At 47.1% G+C, this 21,077-nt stretch overlaps 1 protein-coding gene across 5 annotated transcripts in view; it reads right to left on the bottom strand.

Annotated features, from left to right (window-relative positions):
* The window catches only part of MID1 (midline 1), a 157,272-nt gene that overhangs the window by 100,743 nt on the left and 35,452 nt on the right, over positions 1–21,077 (bottom strand). For 3 of the 5 annotated variants that reach the window (XM_039234265.1, XM_039234266.1, XM_039234264.1), the window contains exon 2: positions 8,123–8,838. In XM_039234265.1, coding sequence (XP_039090196.1) covers positions 8,123–8,782 — 660 coding nt within the window. In that variant the 5' untranslated portion in view covers positions 8,783–8,838. Of the gene's footprint in view, positions 1–8,122; positions 8,839–18,638; positions 18,723–21,077 lie in introns of those variants that run through there. The other 2 variants (XM_039234262.1, XM_039234267.1) reach the window with 2 other exon arrangements.

Genomic DNA, 21,077 nt, shown 5'->3' with positions numbered 1-21,077 from the left:
CAAAACAGCAAGTGAGTAAGTTTCAAGGGGATTTTGCAAACGCCGTTTTATCCGATTTTTCCAGAATGCTTACGTCACATACTGAGAAGAAATAAAATCTTTAGCCACATTCACATTCTCAGGCCACTCGTGTCTTCTTTATTACTTATCCGGGATTGAAAAATCTACCACTCTTTCAAAGGACTTGATTCATGATTTGTCAATGACACAGAAGGAAGGAGAATTTTGACTATCACAGCCTCGAAAAAATGGAAGGTTGGGCTAATGTAATTTCAGCAGATTGTACTAGCTTTAACTTGGTAACTGGTCACGATGAAATGCACTCTTTCAAAACTTTTCGACTTAAATCCAAATACCACGCTCAGATACTCCTCACGTTTACTCAGGTAATATATTTCAATAAAATTCAATTGTTAATCTGTATGTGAAAACATTCAGGAAAAAAGTTACCCTAAGGTGGGGTGGGGGGTGTGCCTGGGTGGCTCAGTCAGTTACACATCCAGTTCTTGACTTTGGCTCAGGTCATGATCTCGCGGCTTATGGGTTTGAGCCCCGCACTCAGCTCTGCATTGGCAGCGTGAAGCCTCCTTGGGATTCTCTCTCTTTCTCCGAGCCTCTCCCCCCCGCCCCCCGCCCCACAACTCAGACTATCTCTCTCACTCTCTCTCTCTCAAAATAAATAAACTTTAAAAATAATGACCCTAAGAGGGAAAGTAATGCGCCCACTTAAGCTGCAATTATAATTCTTGAGTTTCCACGTGAGCATCTCCTTTTCTCTGTGGTGTCCCCAAGGGCATCTGGGTCCATCCATGTGAACCCATCTCTTGGCAAGAGGTCTGGCCCTTCAAGGCCACCCAGTCTACACTAGTGCAGTGGTAGAAAATGACTGCATGGGGGTACATCCACGACGGTGGCTGATAGCCAGGCCAGGTGTGTGTTCAAACTCACTATAGAATCAGTGCATTTAGTCTCAACGCCTCAAAAGGACCCAGAGGAGTGCCTGGAGCGCTGGAAGGCAATGCCATTGGGCCGGCACTGCCAGCTGCAGCAGGGCTGAAGGGACACGGGAGAGACCGGGCAGCAGGAAGCCATGTCCAGCCCAGATGCTTCCACCTCTCTGGGTGGTTGCGGGCAACTCCTTTTACCGCTCTCAGACCTAATATTATCATCTGCAGAAGGGGGATGAAATAACGTGAGCTCCAAGGTGGCTTCTGGCTCTAAATCACTACTTGGGTTTACAGCAGGCGTTCCGAGGCTTGAACGGCATCCTGCTTACATGGAATAAAAAAGCCAGAAGAAATCAGTACACGCATCACCAGTGCATTGCGCTGCACTAGGAAAGGAGGAAAGGAATCACATTTCTGTCTGGATCCAAGATCCGACTGGTGGTGACACCGTCTTATTTCTTCTCAGTCTTCCTGGGCAAGACACTGACTCTCCCGCCTTTGCACATTTCTGTTGACAGTGTGGGGGGTTTTGAGCTGGGATACTACTTCACTTCGCCAATTAACAAGGAGACCACATTGGGGGCGCCTGGGTGGCTCAGCCGGTTGTGTCCGACTTGGCTCAGGTCACGATCTCACGGTTTGTGAGTTCGGGCCCCACATGGGGCTCTGTGCTGACAGCTCATAGCCCGCTGTGGATCCTGTGTCCCCCCCTCTCTGCCCCTCACCTGCTTGCACTCTCTCAAAAATAAAGAAAACATTTTTAAAAATTTTTTAAAAAGAGAGACCACAGATTCTGAAGTCATGGGGATGTCTTTTCCCTCCCTGCTTCTTCTGTGGACGCCTGTATGTTCATTTGACTTTACCTTCAGAAAATGTACGTTACATAAGCCTCCCTCGCAAAAACAAAATGACTTCAGTGTTACCTTACAGAGAAGAGTAAAAATGACCCACACTCTTAGCTTGGCACGCAGAAGGCTTTCAGAATCTTACCCCAACAGGACTCTTCCAGCATCCTCTCTCCTGGCCCCTCCGTCGGCGCCCAAGGCTCCAGCCAGCGCCGTCTAGAATCCCTAAACTATCTTGCAGATTCCTGCCAACAGGCCTCTGCTGGCCTCACTCCCGAGGAAGGGCCTCTCTCTTCTTTGATGCATAAGCCACCGATCTGTCATGGTAGCTGAAAACCCACCACCCTGAAGCAAGGTTTCTTGCCTACTCCAAACCAGTCATCTTTTCCTCCTCCAAATCCTGAAACGGCCTTCTCTAACCCGTCAATTCTGGACACGTCCACCAACAAGTGTATATTTATTGTTGTGCCTCTGCGTTTTGCCAGGTGCTCTGGAAACGAAACTACAGAACACATTCACACGGTAACGTGGACCCTTATCTCACACACGAACAACACAAACAGTATTAACAAATAACAGGCAGGCCGGTCTACTTCCAAAGTCCACACCGTGACCATTAGACCACACCATCCTACCCCTCTAGGTCCCAGTAGACACCGCTGTGTTCTAACATACATCGCGGGCCTCCTCGGCGCCCGGCACGGCACGGAGGGCTTACATGGAACACCTTATTTTCTTCTCCCAAGTGTCTCCGTAAGTAACTACACACTTGGCCCCATTTTTTGAACAGTAAGCCATGTACCCAAGAATTACATCTGTTTCCACAGCCACATGACTAAAAGGTACCTCGTAGACTTGTCTGTGCATCTTCCGGAACCCTCTAAACTTACTGAAAATGGTTCCAATAATACTAAAGCATCAGGCGAAAAGACCTTCCTCTCCGCACATGACGGAAGGGAGAGAAGATTCTTCAGGGAGAAGGATGTGGCCTTGAGCTTACTGTTAAAAACTTATCCCTGGAGATGTTTTCTTGTACTCCGTGTATCACAAATCCTTGGGGATACCAAACTGAGAAAATTAAAATAGAGGCTTAAGGTAATTTACAAATATTTGGAAACCACATTTTTTTTTAAAATCACACGGGGACTTTAAATATATGTTGCAGACTGAGAAAAACACAGGCGGAATTGCATTCTAAAGGGGCCAGTTAGAACCGGTTGAGGTCGCATACAACCAAGCCGTTTTACAAGACATATGTCTGACTTCCACACACACTCCACCGGCATGTGGTGAAATGTCAGAAGGCATACCCATATTTTAGATTAAAATCTAGCCTGGGATTATTGTGAACCAGCTTGAAACCTTACACAGGGCTGCACAAGAGATGTTGCAGGAGATAACAATAAAAAAGAATGACTAATACCAGGGAAGTTACAGACATCTATGAAATTCAACGTTTTCTAATTAAAGGCTTGGAAGGGTGAGTGTCATATGGTCCTCTTCTGGGTCCATCGTTCAGGTTTGGGATCGGTGTCGCCGCTATGGGCACACTGTTCCTCCCTCCACCACAAAACAGAGACAATACTGACCTGTCTGGAGTTCTCTGCTAGCCCAGGAGTGCCACGAAGGAAGGAGGCTGTGCCTGTTCATTTATCAAGCATATATGAGCGTACCTTTTTTTTTGGTGGCCCGTTAAAAAACCACCTGGGTGCCAGATATGGTTGACTGGAGGGGAAATGAAACAATGGGTCTAATGGTCTATCAACTGCCCATCATGTATGTGATGTGAATCGTTGCACAATTAGTCAAAATCTAGTTTATCAAAGTTCATAGCCTTTGAGCCAACGAAATGCGATAGGGTCCAGAATAATGGTTCATGTCCAGTTGGGTAGAATATTGTGTAATGCCTGGCTCTGCTCTCATTTAGATATGAGATTGCTTTGTCACGTAGAAGAATGGATATCTGCAGTATTATTATGGCTTTAAATTAAAATGTCCATGTAGGGTTAATAGTTCATTCTTTGGTGGGTGTCAGGGCAGTGTGAGCCAGGGAGCTCTGCCTAACGTGAGGGGATTCAATCCTTGATGGGGAGAGAATATGTGTTCAACTGACTAGATAATTAGGTATACACTGAAGTAAGCAATGGTTGTGGGTTGAATGGTGCCCCTCCCCAAATTCACACATTGAACCCCTAACTCCCGAATACATCAGAGTGTGATCTTATTTAGAAATAGGGTCATTGCAGATGTAATTAGTTATGATGAGGTCATACTGGGGGACAGTGAGCCCGTTCTGCAGTATGACTAGTGTGTTTATAAAAAGGGGAAATCTGAACACAAAGACAAGCACATCCCTTCCCTCGCAGCCCTCGGGAGGAATCAACTCTGCTCACACCTTGGTTCTGGGCTTCTTGCCTCCAGAACTGTGAGACAATAAACTTCTGTTGTTTAGGTCACTCTGCTTGTGGCCCCTTGTTACGGTAGCCCTAGCAAATTAATACAGTGATGAACACTAGATTCTTCATTACTGACCAGGCCTTCTTGTCCTGGGCACTATTGACATTCGGGGCCAGACAACTCTATGCGGTGGGAGTCCATCCTGCACATTTGTAAGACGTAGTAGCATCCCTGGCCTCTATCCATGCCACGGATATGCCATGTTAACACACACACACGCGCGCGCACACACACACACACACACACACACACTTGCAATGGAACCTGCATTATGCCTGTGATTCTTTTCTTCTTTTTTTTATAAATGGTAGCTCTTAATGTTTATTTTATTTTTGAGAGAGAGAGACACACACACAGAGCATCAACAAGAGAGGGGCAGAGAGAGAGGGAGACACAGAATCCAAAGAAGGCTGTCAGCACAGAGCCCAACGCAGGGCTCGAACTCACAGACCGTGAGATCATGACCTGAGCTGCAGTTGGACAGTCAACCAGCAGAGCCACCCAGGCACCCTGCCTGCGACTATTTTCAAAGAAGGGACAAGTGATAAAAATTCTAAGAGAAAATAGTCTAGCTATGCATCCACTTACACCGTTCCCAGTTGCAAATAAAGTAAAGGACTTTTAAAATTATAGAAGCTTACACTCTATAAATGAAACCCAACAGTGGAAATCCCTTGTCTTGACCCCCAGATGAGAAGGCGTACACAGGAAGGCTGAGCTTTAATTGGAACCTTTATCAAGCTGTGACCAAATTCCACTGGGATGAGCCATTGAAACGGACATTATACAAATAAACTCCCTCAGCCAGCCTTTAGAGTCAGAAATGCAAAACAATGGTTTGGACCTTCAGCATCAGCTAACTTGAAGTGGGTCCATGCTGAAGTTGAAGGGCAAAGCAAGGTCAATTTCTCTCCATTTGTATATTTTTATAGGTATAACTAGAGAAAAGAAACAAGAGCTCCCACACTGTATGTTGGAACAGAAAAAAGTGAAATTAATGCTATTGTAATTCCTTGGTAACTCTGCAATCCATTCTATTAAATTCTCTTATCTGTTATGTGGCTCACAAATCAAACTTTTAATCCGGATCTGGGGCACTGAGAGGCTTCTTCAAATTCAATTAAAACGACGCAAGAAAGTCCACATTAGGACACGCTCCATTTAGAGACGTGCATTTGGCAGGAAGACTTTTCTCTTTATCTTAAAAATAGAGTTCAGGAAATGCTGGTTTAATTTTCTCTTTGCTTCAATATTTGATGAGTGCTTCCCAACGCACAGTCTCCAAAAGCACTAGATTACTGGCATGATGCTATTTTAAGAGACGTGGAAGATTTTATTTGTGTGAATTCTACGTGTTGGGATTTCTATGCTTTTTTTCCCTTCTGAGCCTACAAAGAGATGTACAAAAGTGTACTCCAATTCTTTATATAAACATTTGTATACCGAGACCTACTATGAGTAAAAATGCCCCTTGAGGTTTAAGAAATAATTGTTCTTTGTCATCATTGCAGAATTCCCGTCTTCAAATGACGGACTTTAACAGGACACACACGTTTTTCAATAGGAGACCCTTGCATCCCTACACATCCAAGTAAGTAAAGCACATCTATCGTCTTTTCAATGAAAGCATCCCCCCATTTCTCCATGCTTTCTGTTTCCACATCATCACTTGTTTGGACCAAAGTAATAATTGGCCAAAACTCCCTTTCTAAGTTTTGGTCCTTTCAATATGCCATTAGTTTCTTCAAAAATTAACATCCATGCCAGGCTTGGGTTTTAAGCAAAAACAAAGAAGTACGCACATTCATAATCATGTGATAACTGAAATTTCACAGACACTCCACATGTCAGGGTATTCTTACGACTTTTTTATTCTAATGGTGTGTTTCGGAGCAACCCTGCTACGTTGGCATGTTATCGGTTTAAATGCTCACAAGCACATTTTGTGAAAAGGCTGTAAATAAATGCTCATAAGCATATTTTGTTCAGTGACTGTAAATGTGCTTTGGTGTGCTGGGTGCTGTTTATAAGCTCACGCTTCTGTAATTAGAAGATAAAATATACTGCTTCATTAATTGATACCGTCACCAGGAGGGCCTGACAATTATCAACGACTGCTAACCCACTGGCTTGATCAGACAAGTGTGCAAGGCTCCTAATTGAAGAGTTGCCATTTTCATCACAACAAGGGCTTAGAGCATGATGGTATCTCCTCATACATTCGGAGATGTTCCGTAAATAATGAATAACTCCCCTCTGATAGTACACAAATAATGAGCAGAACCTGACTACCAAGTTTAACTATCAAGTCTGGGGGGTTGCCGAATATCGAATTTCACTGCGGTGTTGTAACAAGCGATCATTAAAAGGCAGTGTCGATCCAGTCAGAGGAACATTTTGTGATAAAGACGAGACCCCGTCCACCATGTTTACATTTTGGAAAACAAAACCACCTATGTCTGGCCATCCTAAACATTCTGTCCCCCACCAAAACGGGGGGGAAATGGTCATCTTGGTTTCTAAGACTGATTGCCATTATCAGTTATGTGCACACTAGAAACCCAGGTAGCCTCCATCTCCCCTTGCCCCCAGCACCTAAGTCCTCGGGCTCAACTTCCTCTCCATGTGTCCAGATGGACACCAGTAGCCCTTGGACACTTAAAAGTGAGGCATGCTGCCTGGGAGAGGTGTCGTTCCCCAAGTGACATTCTGAAGCCGGATTCACTGCAGTTCATCAATTTCCCTCAGTGTCTCAAGACACAGCCAGACCAAGTCACAGGTGTGGTCCATTACTCCCAGCGTCACAAAATAAACCATGAGGTCCCGGTAAACACAACCACCCATCAGCTAAGGAAAAGTGATAGGAACCATTCATTGACAGGTGATTGTGCGCTCCGAGGGATAGTGTTCTTAATCATGTGATTCATTTTCTGTTTGCTCAACAACACGGTGTGTGTTTTTCCTGAGAGGAAGGACTTCAATATATATTTACTCAAAGCTCTTAATTTATACTTCCTTTCCTTTTAATTGGCGTCTTGTGATCTAAAACTGACTGGTGAGCATAGTTACCTCACTATCAGAGCAAACTCTCGGCTGAGTTTGCCATAATTAGACCCACCGTCGCCTGAAGTTGAGCAGACATCTGGAGACCTGACTTATTTCTTCCCTGGTGCATTCTATCCATATTTAGAGAGTGATTTTTTAATTTGACGTAGAGTCATATTAATTATCGCTCCCTGAGCTGGAGTTAGGTTAATAATTTCATGTTAAAAGGGGAAGTTCAAACAGTCTCGCCCGTAACCTTCCGGATGACAAAGCCTAAGCGAAAAGGAACTCCGTGAAACCGGAGACGGTCAGCACACTCTAGCTCACCAGTAAGCCAGATATCACTCACAAGAGAAACGAAAGGTCTCATGTCCTCTAAAATCCCACGTTTGCTATAGGCTGTCTTCCTTGCGTCCTTTCGTTTATGCGGGTAACTAGATACAGGTACAATTCGGGTGAAATTAGCTTTCCTGGATGAATGAAGAAAACTGAATGCCGCCCCCCCCAAAATGCCCAAAGCCAGATTTTATCTGCCATTCCTTCTTTCCTTCTCTCTCTCTCCCCCAAAACGGCAAGGGGTGAAAACGATCCAGATGTTGCAAATCCGCCCTCACCTTGACAACGCTAAAATTACGAGCAGCAGTCAACTTTCACCAGATACCCTGATTGTGCAACGTTTCTACGCTGCCAGAAAACGTGCTAAAACGAATCAGATAACAAAGGTGAAGAGAAAACCTTCACCTGCCACGTAGCTAGCGGTGAATACACTTTTTATTTCCATGACATTTGCTGGCAGAGAGGGGTTGGCTTAAGGCGGATCGGACTGACCTTCAATTTGTCATAGCGCTCACTCAAAGCTGCCACCTGATGGTCGCGGTGCCGCCCAACCAGTTTACACAAGGCACAGATTAACTGGTCATCGGTCACACAGTACATATTCACCTTCTCATCCTCGTGTTCCAGGCACATCAGCCCCCGGATGTGCGAGTCCGGAACTGGCTCAATCAGACGATGGCCTGTAAAGGGCTTCTTGTTTGGGTGAGTGGCTTTCAGGCACTCATCGCAGTAGGACACTTCACAAGTGACACAGGTCTTCACAGCGTCCTGGGCAGGATCCTGGTCACAGAACTGGCAGAGGACTTTCTCGGCCGAGGTCATGGTGTTGGCGTCGAACGCCCGCTCCCGGCGGGTCTCACTAGGCGAGTTGGGCCCGCTCACAGACGCTTTCTGGAACCTGTCGATGATGTTCTGCAGGGTGACGTTGCGCTTGAGTCCGTCTAGACCTCGCTGGCTGAGCGTGATAACATGTCGGCAGGTGGGGCACTGGAAGGCGGTGATGGACTCCACGGACTCGTTGGTGGCGCAGTGTGACACCAGGATGCGGTGGGCGCAGTTGAAGCAGAGGCTGTGAGCGCAGGGCAGCAGGAGAGGGTCCTCAAAGAGCTCCAGACAAATAGGGCAGGTCAGCTCCGATTCCAGTGTTTCCATCTTCAGGCAAAGCTCTCCTGGGTCATCAGCAAAATCCAAGGACGCTGATCAGCTATCTGGAAACAGAACGCAAGATCTGATTAGGCGCAAGGAGGTCAGCTATGGGGGGCTGTCAGCTTTGAACGCGTCTCAAAATAATTCCAAACGCGGGTCATGGAAGGGTAAAATGTGTGTGCATTCCAAATAAATCTCTCTCTGTGCACACGGGGGGGATCAGGAGGGGAGAAACACCCTGCGCCAGCACGCCAACTAACATTTGCTCCAAGTTCCCGTCCCTGAAAGCTGCAATTTTGTTGTTGTTGTCTTTGCAACTGTGCGGGTTAAAAGGTTTTCCTCCAAACTGGCAAGTTACTGAAATGGTAATTTCCATAATTTGTATCTAATCACAATAACCTTAGTGGGTCCCGGCCAACTTTTACCTTGTGTTGAGAATTAAAATGTTGACATGTTAATTAAGGAGCCAGAGTCTTTCAGGACTCTGAATCGATGAACTTACACGTGAATGTGTAGGTGTCTGCGGGATTTTTCGCTCTACGATACCAAAGCGGGGTTCAGAGAAGTAGAAAGGCACTTCTCGTGGAAATGGGCATGAAACGTGCATGAAATCAAACGCACGGCCCCGCCGGAAACGATAATGCTTAAATACGGGATGTCAGCTTCCAAAACAGATTCCCGAGGAAAAACACGGACTTTCGCAGAGGTGATTGTGATAGAGGCAATTTTTCTGGCATATGTGCGTTACTCTCCTGAGTAATTCTATTGTTTCATCCCGCGGCGTGATGTGGGTGGGCAGAGAGAAGCGGGGAAAAACATCTGCGGGTCTTTTCGGTGGCCGTGGTGAGCCTGGGTACCCATGACTCAGAACGATTTAGTCAATCAGAACAAGGATTCTCGGGGCTTCGATCGGCATCCGGTAAGTTTTTAACAACGGTAACGACTGCAAGTCAGTCGCGTCACTGCGAGGGGACCCCACGCAGCCCTCCCGGCCAAAAAACTCCCATCAAGGGCCCGTCTCTGTCGCCAGCGACAGGCTGGGCTGGCAGGGGATCCAGCCTCACACCCAGAGCCGCGTTGGCCCCGGCACGGCCTCCGCCAGCTTTGCTGCTCCCCCGCCAAGCTGCCTTCGGGTGGCTCGGCTGCGCGCTCCCCTCACCCCGAAGACCGGCTGCTTTTGTGAACTCTTGCCTGCCTTCCCTTCAAAAAGGGCAGGGGAAAGAATCCCACATAAGCGCCGGTTCATTAACGGGGAAGAGGCCTCGCGCTCATTAGCAGGCCTGGGAACCAAGCCTCTTTGAACCCTCTCCCTTTCAAGACCATTAGCAGAGGTCTGCGGAGCAGCGCCGGGCATATTAGATGCAGCCCACTGCGGGCTGTGGGAGAATAGCGCGGCTCAGGGGACGCCAGGTTCAAATCACCCTGGGGGAGGAGGGATGGGGGGGGTTCTGGGCCGGCTTTATGGGAAGGCTTCACATCCACAGCTGGGTTTAGCGATTCTGACAATCGGCCCTTTTGTGGTCACACCTCCATTTATTTACAAAATTCTAGATTTCTCGACCACGCTGCCCCTTTTCTGAAACAGCAGCCCTCGGAAGTACCACGTGGTGCTCTGGTTGAGCTTAAGGCTCATGCTGCCAACACCCTGAATGGGAAGCGATCATTAAAAGCGTCAAGGATGCACTGAGTGTGTCAAAAATCAAAGAACGGCTGGGTTCAGAGGAGCCCAGTATCTTTAAAAGATCTTCAGCCATTCGCCAATATGAACTACATGAGAAAGACGAAGCGGGCAGCTGAGATTTGAAATATCAAAAGCTTGCTCGTGTTGCCACGGCCTGCAGTGGAGATCCCGGGGCTGCCGTTGTGAGAAACCTGCCATCTCCGCTCGGTCCCGGCCACCTCTTCTGGCGGACGGCTTGGAAGAAATTGAAAGGGTTTCCCTATTAATCATTATTTTGGTTGATCACGGAAAAATAGAATTATCTCTAAATCGAACTTCTCTCTTCCCACCAGAAGAACGTACATTAAAGGGAAAACGTAGCCCTTCTGGTCGGCTTTGCTCGCAGGTGAAACGAGAACACCTACTGATGGATCTCAACAGAGGGATGAGCCCCAATTCTGTCTGGAGAGCTCTGATGAGTGTAACTTTTAAAGAATGTCTATTTACTTATTTTGAGAGAGAGAGAGAGAGAGAGAGAGAGAGAGAGAGAGTGGGTGAGAGGCAGAGGCAGAGGGAGAGAGAGACTCCTGAGCAGGCTCCGTGCTGTCGGTGCAGATCCTGTCACGGGGCTCGCTCCCATGAACCTCGAGATCATGACCTGAGCCGAAACCAAGAGTCGGATGCTTAACGGACTGAGCCACCCAGGCGCCCCGTCCTGACTGTATTTTTACGTAGGTGTGAGGATTCCATCCCACGGTGGTGCGATCAGAATTTCTAGAGGTGATTCCACTGTGCACCCTGGTAGAAATGCTGACATTTTAGTCCAGGACATGAAGTGTGTTGGCTCGAGCAGCCGGCATCTGGTGCCCCCGCTATCCCAGCTCTATGATCGTGGGCCAGCCAACATCGCGCCTTACCTGGATTATGAGAATACCTTTCCAAAGGGCCCCCTGGCTTCTGCTCACTCATGCCACCTACCGCTCCCCAGAGATCCTGTGAAAACATGACTGAGCCTGCCTCTTCTCTGCTCTCCCTTCCAGGGACTTCCCATCTCACTCGGAGAGAAACGCACCAGAATAACGCCCCAGAGAACACAGACTCAGACGGTGACCTCATTTCCTCCCACATTACTCCTTGTTCGGCTCTGGGCACATGGCCTCTTTGCGGATTCCTCAAACATGCCAAGCACATCCCATCTGCACCCTTGCCAGGTCTTTGGAATCCTCAGGACCCTCTGGTTCAGGGTCACCTTCTTTGTGAGCCCGCATAAAACCAACACCCCTGCTACCACCACGACCACCTGCCCGTCCATCACGGCAATCCTTCTCCCCGGACCTTGGTTGGTCTCTCTCCACACAGGTAGGACTCAAACATCCGTCGAAGGAGTTGATGAACATCCAGGTGTTGGGGTTAAAACACCTCAAAGAATGTAACATAACCACCGCCCGAAGGATCGCTCAACACACGAGAACAGAGGCCAGCGAACTTTTTTTTTTTCTATATAGGGCAAGACAGGAAATACTTTCGGCGTCGCGGGCCAGGCAGAATCTGTCGCAGCCGCTCAAGTCCACTGCCGTAGCACGCAAAAGCGGTCACACGCCAGACTCGAGGGAGAGAGTGTGGCTGGCCAATAACATCGGATTTACAAAAAACAGGTAGCAAGCGGGATTGGGCCTGAGGACCTCATTTTGCTCACCCATGTGGTCGAAGAGAGACACGCAAACAGCTGGACAAAATGCCAATGAGAATCTCTCCCAAAGAGATATGAATAAAGTGCCACGCGGGCGACACCGGCAACGGCGGTAGAGTAAGACTCTGACAAGTGGGCACAAGTTTCGAATGCTAACGAGAAACGATATGCAATGGGATTTCACCCTGACATCAATGGAAATAATGTGAGTCGAGCGCTTAGGGGCACTTCGTGTAAGAATGATTTAATAGCAGCTGCTCAGAACAGGATTTTTTTCTTTTATTGCCTCAGTGCTTGGCGTGGCAAGCACTTTGTGCAACTGTCTGCGCTGTAAATGTTGGTTTCATTGTGTTAAGTCATGACTGCATATCTGGGTACACAGAGAGGTTCAGCCAGTTTTCTGGATCTTTCGTCCATATGCTGCCAAAAAGGAAGGGGCTACGGGTTCGCTATCTACAGTGGATCTGACTTTTTCTCCTTTTATGCAGATCATGTTTTGCTATATTGCTCGACAACATGTTACTGGTAAGCGTGCGTGCCATTCCCCCACCTAAAAAAGATAATCCGCATCGTTTGTTTTCTAGCTTCCTTTGAAATCCCCTTTTTGAGAAATGAAAATACCATTCATTCTTTCGCCAAACAGCGAAGCCCCTCTAGGTTCTCGGACCTGGGACAATAATGGCAATACTTGGCCCCTGCTCGTCGATCTTATGGGGAGAGGAAATATGAACAAATTGCTATGCAATGTAACATATGCAACATTACCAAAAGACAAGTGCCAAAGGCTAGGGGGAGAAAAGATGGGAAAGCTTCCCGGAGGAGGCAACATGTGAGAAAGATTTTTGAAGATGAACAGGGGTTCACCAAACAGGTGGGGGGGAGTGTGAAAATGTTATTTTTTTTCTTTTCTTAAGTTCCATAATTCAATTTCTAGGCTTGAGAGAGAGAGAGAGAGAGAGAGAGAGAGAGATTCTTAGCCTGCACTACAATGGAAGGAAATCACATGTGCATATCATTGTCAGGAAATTCTATAGCTCAACATTTTTCTTAATGGGCTGAGTGGTCCTCATTCACAGGAGGATGTGGGCAATCCTGGGAACCCCTTGCAACAAACTGGAGTGGCAACAATTTACAGCTCACACCTCTGCCTGTCCACGGTTTGTAGTGTAGAACAAGGCATGGAATAGAGAGAAAGGAGAGAGCCGGATGGGCGGCCAGACAGTCTGGGGTGACGCGCAGCTCGGCTATCTACTAGCTGCGTGGCCCTGGGAGTGTGTCCACAGATGTTCCCTCCAGTTCCCTCCAGCCCTCACTCGGAACAATCCCTAAGCAGGACAGGGGCCGGTGCAAGACAGGTTTTGGAGAAACTTTCTTACAAATCCAAGACTTCCGAGGAAAACACTGGTTTACCATGGAAAATTAATAAATGGGTATTGTGGTTGAAGTGACAATGTGCACGTCCCACCCTCTCTCATTCTACGTGCCACCAAAACTACTCTTCTGGTTTTCCTCTAACCACTGCCGACTTCTCCTTCCAGCGAATCAAAGCCTGGGTGTTTTCTAAGGATCTGGCCTTCCATCCAAAAGTCATCAAAGAGGGTCAAGAGGTACAGACTTCCAGATGTAAAAGAAGTCGTCGGGATGTAACGTACAGCACGGTGACTCTAGCTAATAATAACGGTATCGCGTATTTGGAAGTTGCTAAGAGAGTACATCTTAAAAGTTTTCATCACAAGAAAAAAAGTTGTAACTGTGTGGTGACGGATGTTAACTAGACTTAGCGTGATGATCACTTCACAGTGGATACAAATGTGGAGCCGTGTCGCATGCCTGAAATGAATACAACGTTCTATGTCAATTACACCTCAATTGTTTAAAAAGCCATCCAGGCTGTTCATTCATTTCTCGTACAGCCTCTCTGAGAGCGACTCCCGGGCTTGTCCCTCGCAACGCCAGCTTTCTCCAGAAGCCCAGCTCAGCACTGACGGTTCTCTGCTTCATTTACTGTAAATGCCCACCTTCAGAGTGCACCCCTCCTAGGTTTCGTCAGCCTCGCTCCCAAATCTGTCTGCCCTGCAAACCTCCTGGTGCTTCCATCGTCCCGATCACTACAAATCAGAAACTCGCCACACATTCGATCCCCCCTCTCTCTGGGGGAGGCAGAATACGTGGGCTCCAAAGACGGCCACATCCTAATCCCCGGAACCTGTATGTCAGGTTACAAGGCAAAGGGGAACGCAGGTTGCAGATGAAATCGAGCTTGCCACTGCTGAGCTGAATATGGGGGGCTCAGCCTGCATTATCCAGGTGGACTCGATGCAATCACCAGGGCCCTTCAATGTGGAAATGACCGGAGAAGAGCCGGTCGATAAGACGCAGAAAAGACTCGATGGCCCTCGCTTTGAAGATGGAAGGGCCACGAGTCAGGGAATGTGAGCCATTTCCAAAAGCTGCAAAAGGCAAACAGACTCTTCCCTCGTCCTCCCGGAGGGACACAGGCCTGCAGACACCTGGACCTCCAGCGCTGTTGAAGCCATCACGTTGGTTGTCATTTGTTACAGCCTCAGTAAGAAGCCACACGCTCTTTCCCCCAAATCCAAATCGCTAGCCAAGGCATGTCCGACTCAGTCCCTAGTTCTCTGATCGGTTTCTCTCTCTCTGCTCTCACTGCCTTCCGGGTTGATCCACATCGTCTCTCCTGCATTCCTAGACTATGACCCACCCTCCCCACCCCCACAAACACACAAAAACAAAACACAAACAACCACCTCCTAACATGATTTCTTCCCTCCAATCTTTTGTCCCTCAGTTTCATCTCGGCCACATGCTTCTGGCACCAACAGCTTCTTCCTGTCGCTTCCCTTAAAGGCTCAAACACAGAGCAGCGCCCAGCTGCCCAAAGCACGAGTCCTGACGGACGCCTTATCTCCTGTCTCACAGCCATGACCAAGGTCCCAAGCTGCTCCTTCAGCCTGATTCCCACGCGCTCACCTCCCATCCCAGGAACTGGCACTATCTGCTGCTCTTAGCAACTGCCTTTGCTTCTCTTCCTAGCACAGATCACTTTTTCCTTTGGGAGATTGCTTTGTGTTTCATGTTTATTTTCTTGTTGTTGTTTTCTGGTTTTTTAAGATGATGGACAGCAGGACCCCGTAGAGACCTCAAGAACCCTGGCCACTGTTGTTTTGGAGATTTCATATTCAACAAAGAAGGATTGTCTTACAAGATGGCTATACATAGCGTGATGGGTCTTAAATGTTTACAATTAACAAAGTAAAGCTTTTAGGTGAAAACCACAAAGCCAGCGGTCACTATCATATTTACAAAGGAACCAAAATATTCATTTGAAGATCTTAATTCCTACTCCTGAAATCATTATTGCATTATATACGCAAACTCATTTGTATGTAAATTAAAACAAATAAATTTAAAAAATAAATAAAGTTACAGGATTCCTCCCATTCTTTCAGTACAGTCGGATCAGCTCTGGGACCGACGGGGCGTGCATATGCGCGCGCACAGACACACACACACGCACACACACACAAATCTCACACGGAGATAACACTCCTCGTCTACATTTGAGGCCAATAACGAACAGGTGGCCTGAGCCAAATGCCCACCTACTCCTCGAAATCCCCATTGCTAACCCTGGATGTCAGGAGGCTCACGCCTTGTGGGCTGAAGGAAAATTAATCAACAGAGAGATGGACAGCTGGCAGCGAGGGCTGCGGGGATGATCGAACCTTGGCACCAGGTGATGGCTAAGGTGGTCTGGCTGAACCAGCTGCCTGGGCAGGTAGAACTCACCCCAGGAAGAGGACTTCCCTGGAGGGAAAAGGGCTTTCTTTGGTCCAAGGTGAGGGATCTGGGTGGGGGGAAGCAGACTGGAGAAGGTCCCCAGTAGAAGAGAACGGACAGCAGGACTTAGTTCAGGTTCAAGGTTGGGGGCTGAGAAGGGAAATGGGGGACTCAGGGCGGGCGCCCTAAAAGATTACTGTTACAGGCCAGCGAGATGGAAGATCTGTTCCGCCTCCTCCTTTAAAGTGAGGGAGAGGCAGAGCTCTCGTCCGGGCAAGCCAACGCAAAAACAACATTTAACCTTGCCTGCCTGTGCAGTCACAAGCCTCGCCATCATCCCGCTCGCTTGCTCATGTTAGAATTTCACAACCGTATTCCTTGTCGTCTCCCCCAACTCCTGGTAGGGCACAGAGAAGGTCACCTACAGCCCAAAGGAACACCCAGTACCCCTGTGAAGACGACACGCATTGCACGGCTTCATCCGTGGCCAAAGCCAGTGAGCGGGCTTCCCAGTCCGAAATCCCCAGAGTATGGAAGGTTCACCCAGGGACTCAAGAAGTGAATAAGGAGATATTTGATTGCCGGCACGTCAACCATGAGTTCTTTAATTCCAAATTTCTCTTAACGGAGTTTTGAGATTTTAATCATAAGGCAAACCCATCTCTCAGTGCTTCCCTACAGGCATTCCCTGCCATGCCTGCAAACTCCATGAACAATAATCATTTTTCTAATTATGAAATAGAGCATGCATTCCGGCCACCAGAAATTTTACTTTCAGTCTCACTTTGTACAGCTCCGAAGGCCATCACTCGGAGGGAAATTCATGAGTCACTAGACCAAGGGATAAACTTGGATACCAACCCCGGGTGGCCTGTGGTCAACTGTTACTACCAGGTGGCTCTCAGCCACTGCCCAGACGATTCCCAAGGCACTTCCTCTGATTTTTTTTCCCCCCTAAATATCCTCTGGGGTGTGGAACCTAAGCGTGATGCTAAATTTACCAAAACATGACTGAGCTGACATACACACCACCTGAACTGTACAAATATTATGCCAATTCACACACAAAAAAATGGTTTAAGGGGGGGAAACCCCTTGAAAGTGTTGTGAATAACAGCATCCTGGATCCTATGAATAAATTTCCTTTAAAGCACCCTCCATTTTGGAACCATGATCAAGTCAATTTCCTATCCCCTCTTCACAGGGGTCATGAAGATTCAGTGGACTTCTTGCCATTTGGATTTTTGCTATGACTTCATCCCTGTTCTAGAACCACAGGTGAAATTTTTTTTTTTTTTTTTTTTAAGAACCATGGAATGCTGTTTTTATCTTGGATCACAAGAAACATGGACTTTCAGAGGACTCAAAACTTTGGAACTGGGAAACTTTGGAAATTAACCTGGGTAAATAGAAACTGGATGCTATATTCAAGGTGAATCCTCCACAAATAGACTGTTTTCAATAACACGATACAAGCACCCGATGTCTGCACATTCAGCCGTAGTTTCGGATTTAGCTCTGAGTTATCAAAACTACAGAACAAACACCCCACCCGAACGCTCCTTCGCTGATTAGCACCCTGGCTGATTGGAGACACGGGGGGCAAGTCAGTAAATGTGCAATAAAACTGGGGCAAGAAGCTATGCACAGGGGAGGGTGAGATCCGATTGAATTTAACAGCATTCTGAAAGACTGGAAATGGATATGACAACAGAGGCAGAGAGCAGTCAAAATGCAGAGTGGCTCTTAAAGCAACAGTACAAATAACACACGAGCAGGTCCTATAACATTCTAGAAGTAATGCCTCTGAAATATCACTGTGGTTAACCTCCGACTGTCAGCACCCTCAAATTCGTTCACTTTATCAGCGACAGACGACTAAGGATTTCTGCCAACCGAATTTTAAGGGACCAGAGGGACGGACTGGAAAAAAAAATGACATGCAGATAAACGCTGAGGCCCCCAGTCTCCAGTTTTAAGCAACTCATTAATATGACAGATATTTTTAATAACTTGCCACTTCATCTTTATTTATTCCGAGGGGTGCTTAAGTTAAAATGTTTGACCTGACACGGAAAGTGAGAAACAGGGAAGACTTTGAATTTCACCAAATACCCACCTGGTGGAATTCATGCAAATTGAATTAAACTGTTCACAAAACCTTTCTCTATACTTCCACATCTGTCCAGAGTGTGCTCGGTTTTTAGTAATTGGATCTCTTGGATATTCTTTAAAATAATCACATACTCTCTTGACCATGCAGCCTGATTAATAATGAATGAACATTCCTGAAAAGAATCATTTGGAAGCTTAGCAGATGCCTTTGGGGACATGAAGGCTTTAATGATAAAAATTAAGGAGAAACGGGAGCTAGGTCACACTGTCTGGTTATTTTAATTGAAACCTAGTCTTCCAAATTTACTTAACAGAATGCTTAAATACACCTTCTGGAGTTCATTTACACAAGCAGACAAGAAAAAAGACACCAATGACAATGCAAGAAAAAAAGCAATCCTGATTTCTCAAGGACCAACCGCCCGATCCGCTCTATCTGAAGAGTAAAGAACACCCCCACGACCGTCTCAGAAATGCAACTTGTTCTACTGAAAAGACTGCTAAATAGGTTAAAAACAGGAAATAGCACATTTGTTCTTAAGAGTTCTTTTAGCATCGCTCCAGATTCTTACAAACAGATCACCTCGAATACCCACCAATGGACTGCACCCTAGTTCTTGTTGAAGAAACATCGCCGTAGGCAGAGGACGGGGACCCACGAAATGACAGACAGGCCACCGAGACCAGATGGCGGGTGGCAGGCAGTGCCGGAGCAGTCCTGTGTGTCTGGGAGAGCGTCAACAGTGAAACACAACAGGAAAATCGACGCGACAATTCCAGGAAGGCCAGCTCCACCTGGTCCACCCCGCCAGGGCTGCCGGAGTTGAAGAATCAAAACTCCCAGCTTCCAGCTGCCTTCTGCACAGACCCCGCCGTGGCGTCCCTGTGCCCTCGCCCACGCCACGTTCAACTCGAGCCAAATGCAAAGGCGGCTCGGGGCAGATTAACACCCACTGCCTCGTCCCCGAAAAAACGACGACTTGGCACTGTGATCTGTACCCTCATGGCTCACGGGGACCAGCGGCGGGTCAGTGTCCTGCGGCGGAGTGCTCGATGCCAGCTTTTGCAGGCTGCCAGCAGGAGCGCCCGGTCCAGCTCCCGGGGTCGGCAATGGGCGCTTGCCTCCTTCGCATTTTGGTCCTCTTAGCAGCCAAAAGGCACATGATCACATTATGCTCTGGATGCTGGGGGGGTGTTGTTGTTTTTTTATAATATACTTCTTAGTTTGTGTCTATCTTCTGAATTAAAATATAATAGCGGGGAGAAGTGTTTTATTTTTTTAATGTTTTTTAAAATGTATTTTTGAGAGAGAGACACACACACACACACACACAGAGCATGAGTGGGGGAGGGGCAGAGAGAGAGAGAGAGAGGGAGACCCAGAATCCGAAGCAGGCTCCAGGCTCTGAGCCATCAGCACAGAGCCCGATGCGGGGGCTTGAACTCATGAACCGCGGGATTGTGACCTGACCGACGCTTAACCGACGGAGCCACCCAGGTGCCCCAGAAGAAGTGTTTGAAAACATTATATCCAGAAGAACAACCTTTCGTACAGACGCAATAAAGCAGTTATTGTTTTCTTCCCAAAATAGAGATCTAAATTGCAATCCATCAGCCTGATAAACAACTGAAAAGATAGGTGGATGAAATATATATACATGTATATACACACATAAGCAAGCAAAACATACACACCCATACATATATATCACACATGCATACAACATATTGTATGTACATGTTAATATATACATATAATGCATACACACGCGCGCGCGTGCGCGCGCGCACACACACACACACACACACACAGCAAATCTGTGATAGGTGTCCCAAATTTCAGTCTCCAGAATGGCAAAGAAAGAGTGAACTGAGAGTGGAAAGTAATCTTTTAAAAACTGATTGTCTAAAGGAAGAGGAAGTAGTCTTCTCAAAAGCAAAAAAACAAAAAATTGTCCTGCTCTGCAGTTCTTTCAAGGATGTAGCTTATCACCATGCAAGACAAGAACATGCAACTCAAGTAAATCATCAGGAAAGTGTAAAAAAAAAAAAAAAACCAAACAGAACCCACACTGATTGCAAGCCTGCACGATTCACATGAAAAATCAGACATCTGGCCTCCACCACAGGTGTTTGAGAACATTCCTGATAAAGGGCAAGCAGGAGGCGCCTACTCCTCACAGTAAACCAAAGCGTGCTTCGCATGTTTGGACATAAAAATGCAAACCACATAGTTTCTTGGCTTATGTCTGTATAAGTCATCATTTCATTTGTTAACAATAAACAAAGGGATTACTCAATTTCACATACAGAGGACTTCCCAAGGAAGACCTCGCTGTCCACAGGAGAGGCGCGTGTCCATCATCAAACAGAATTTGAAAGAACTTTCCATCATGAGACTGGAAAGCACTCCTCTTGTTAAAACAACACTAAAGGGGTCAAAATTTCTACGAGACGCGCCTAACTTGCCCGTGGTTTGGCGCCGTGGTGGAAAATTCGCCTGACCGTCTGAGTCGGAACATCAGGAAACAAACATGTACTCCACCCCTCAAAAACAAAAGAAAAGGATAAACAACAACAACTTTTACAATCTTCTACAGAGCGGAATCTGACAGGCTCTACAGGAGATCTCCCACCATCAGAGGGTCTCAGGCATTTCAGGTCTTTTACAGTTTATGTGAAGAAAGAAAACGTCTAGTGTTAAAGGCAAATGGAACTTATTTTGCATTCGATCGAAAATGACGGCCGTTTTCCCTGTCTGCACTCTACCGGGTCCCAGGCAAGAATCTGGTGCTGAAGGCAGAGGGAGCGGACGAGAAAGAGAAGGAAGAAAGCGAATACTCGTCACACCTAGTCTCCTGACCCGGGGGGGGGGGGGGGAGGTCTAAACGGCCTCTCCTGGAGAGCGGCGAACCAACAGTGTGGTGGTAGCAGAAATGGGCGCCCCCGTGGACACTTCTGCCTAGTGTTTCCAGTTCGACAGGCATTTCTCCACCCATTCGTGCGACTATTTATTCTCTGTCTATAGAAAACCC

Source organism: Hyaena hyaena, unplaced genomic scaffold (genome assembly GCF_003009895.1).
Source record: "Hyaena hyaena isolate Hyena2069 unplaced genomic scaffold, ASM300989v1 scaffold_85, whole genome shotgun sequence".
Lineage (NCBI taxonomy): Eukaryota > Metazoa > Chordata > Mammalia > Carnivora > Hyaenidae > Hyaena > Hyaena hyaena.
Note: the sequence above shows the minus strand (reverse complement) of the source record. Positions and strands in the feature narration are given on the sequence as shown.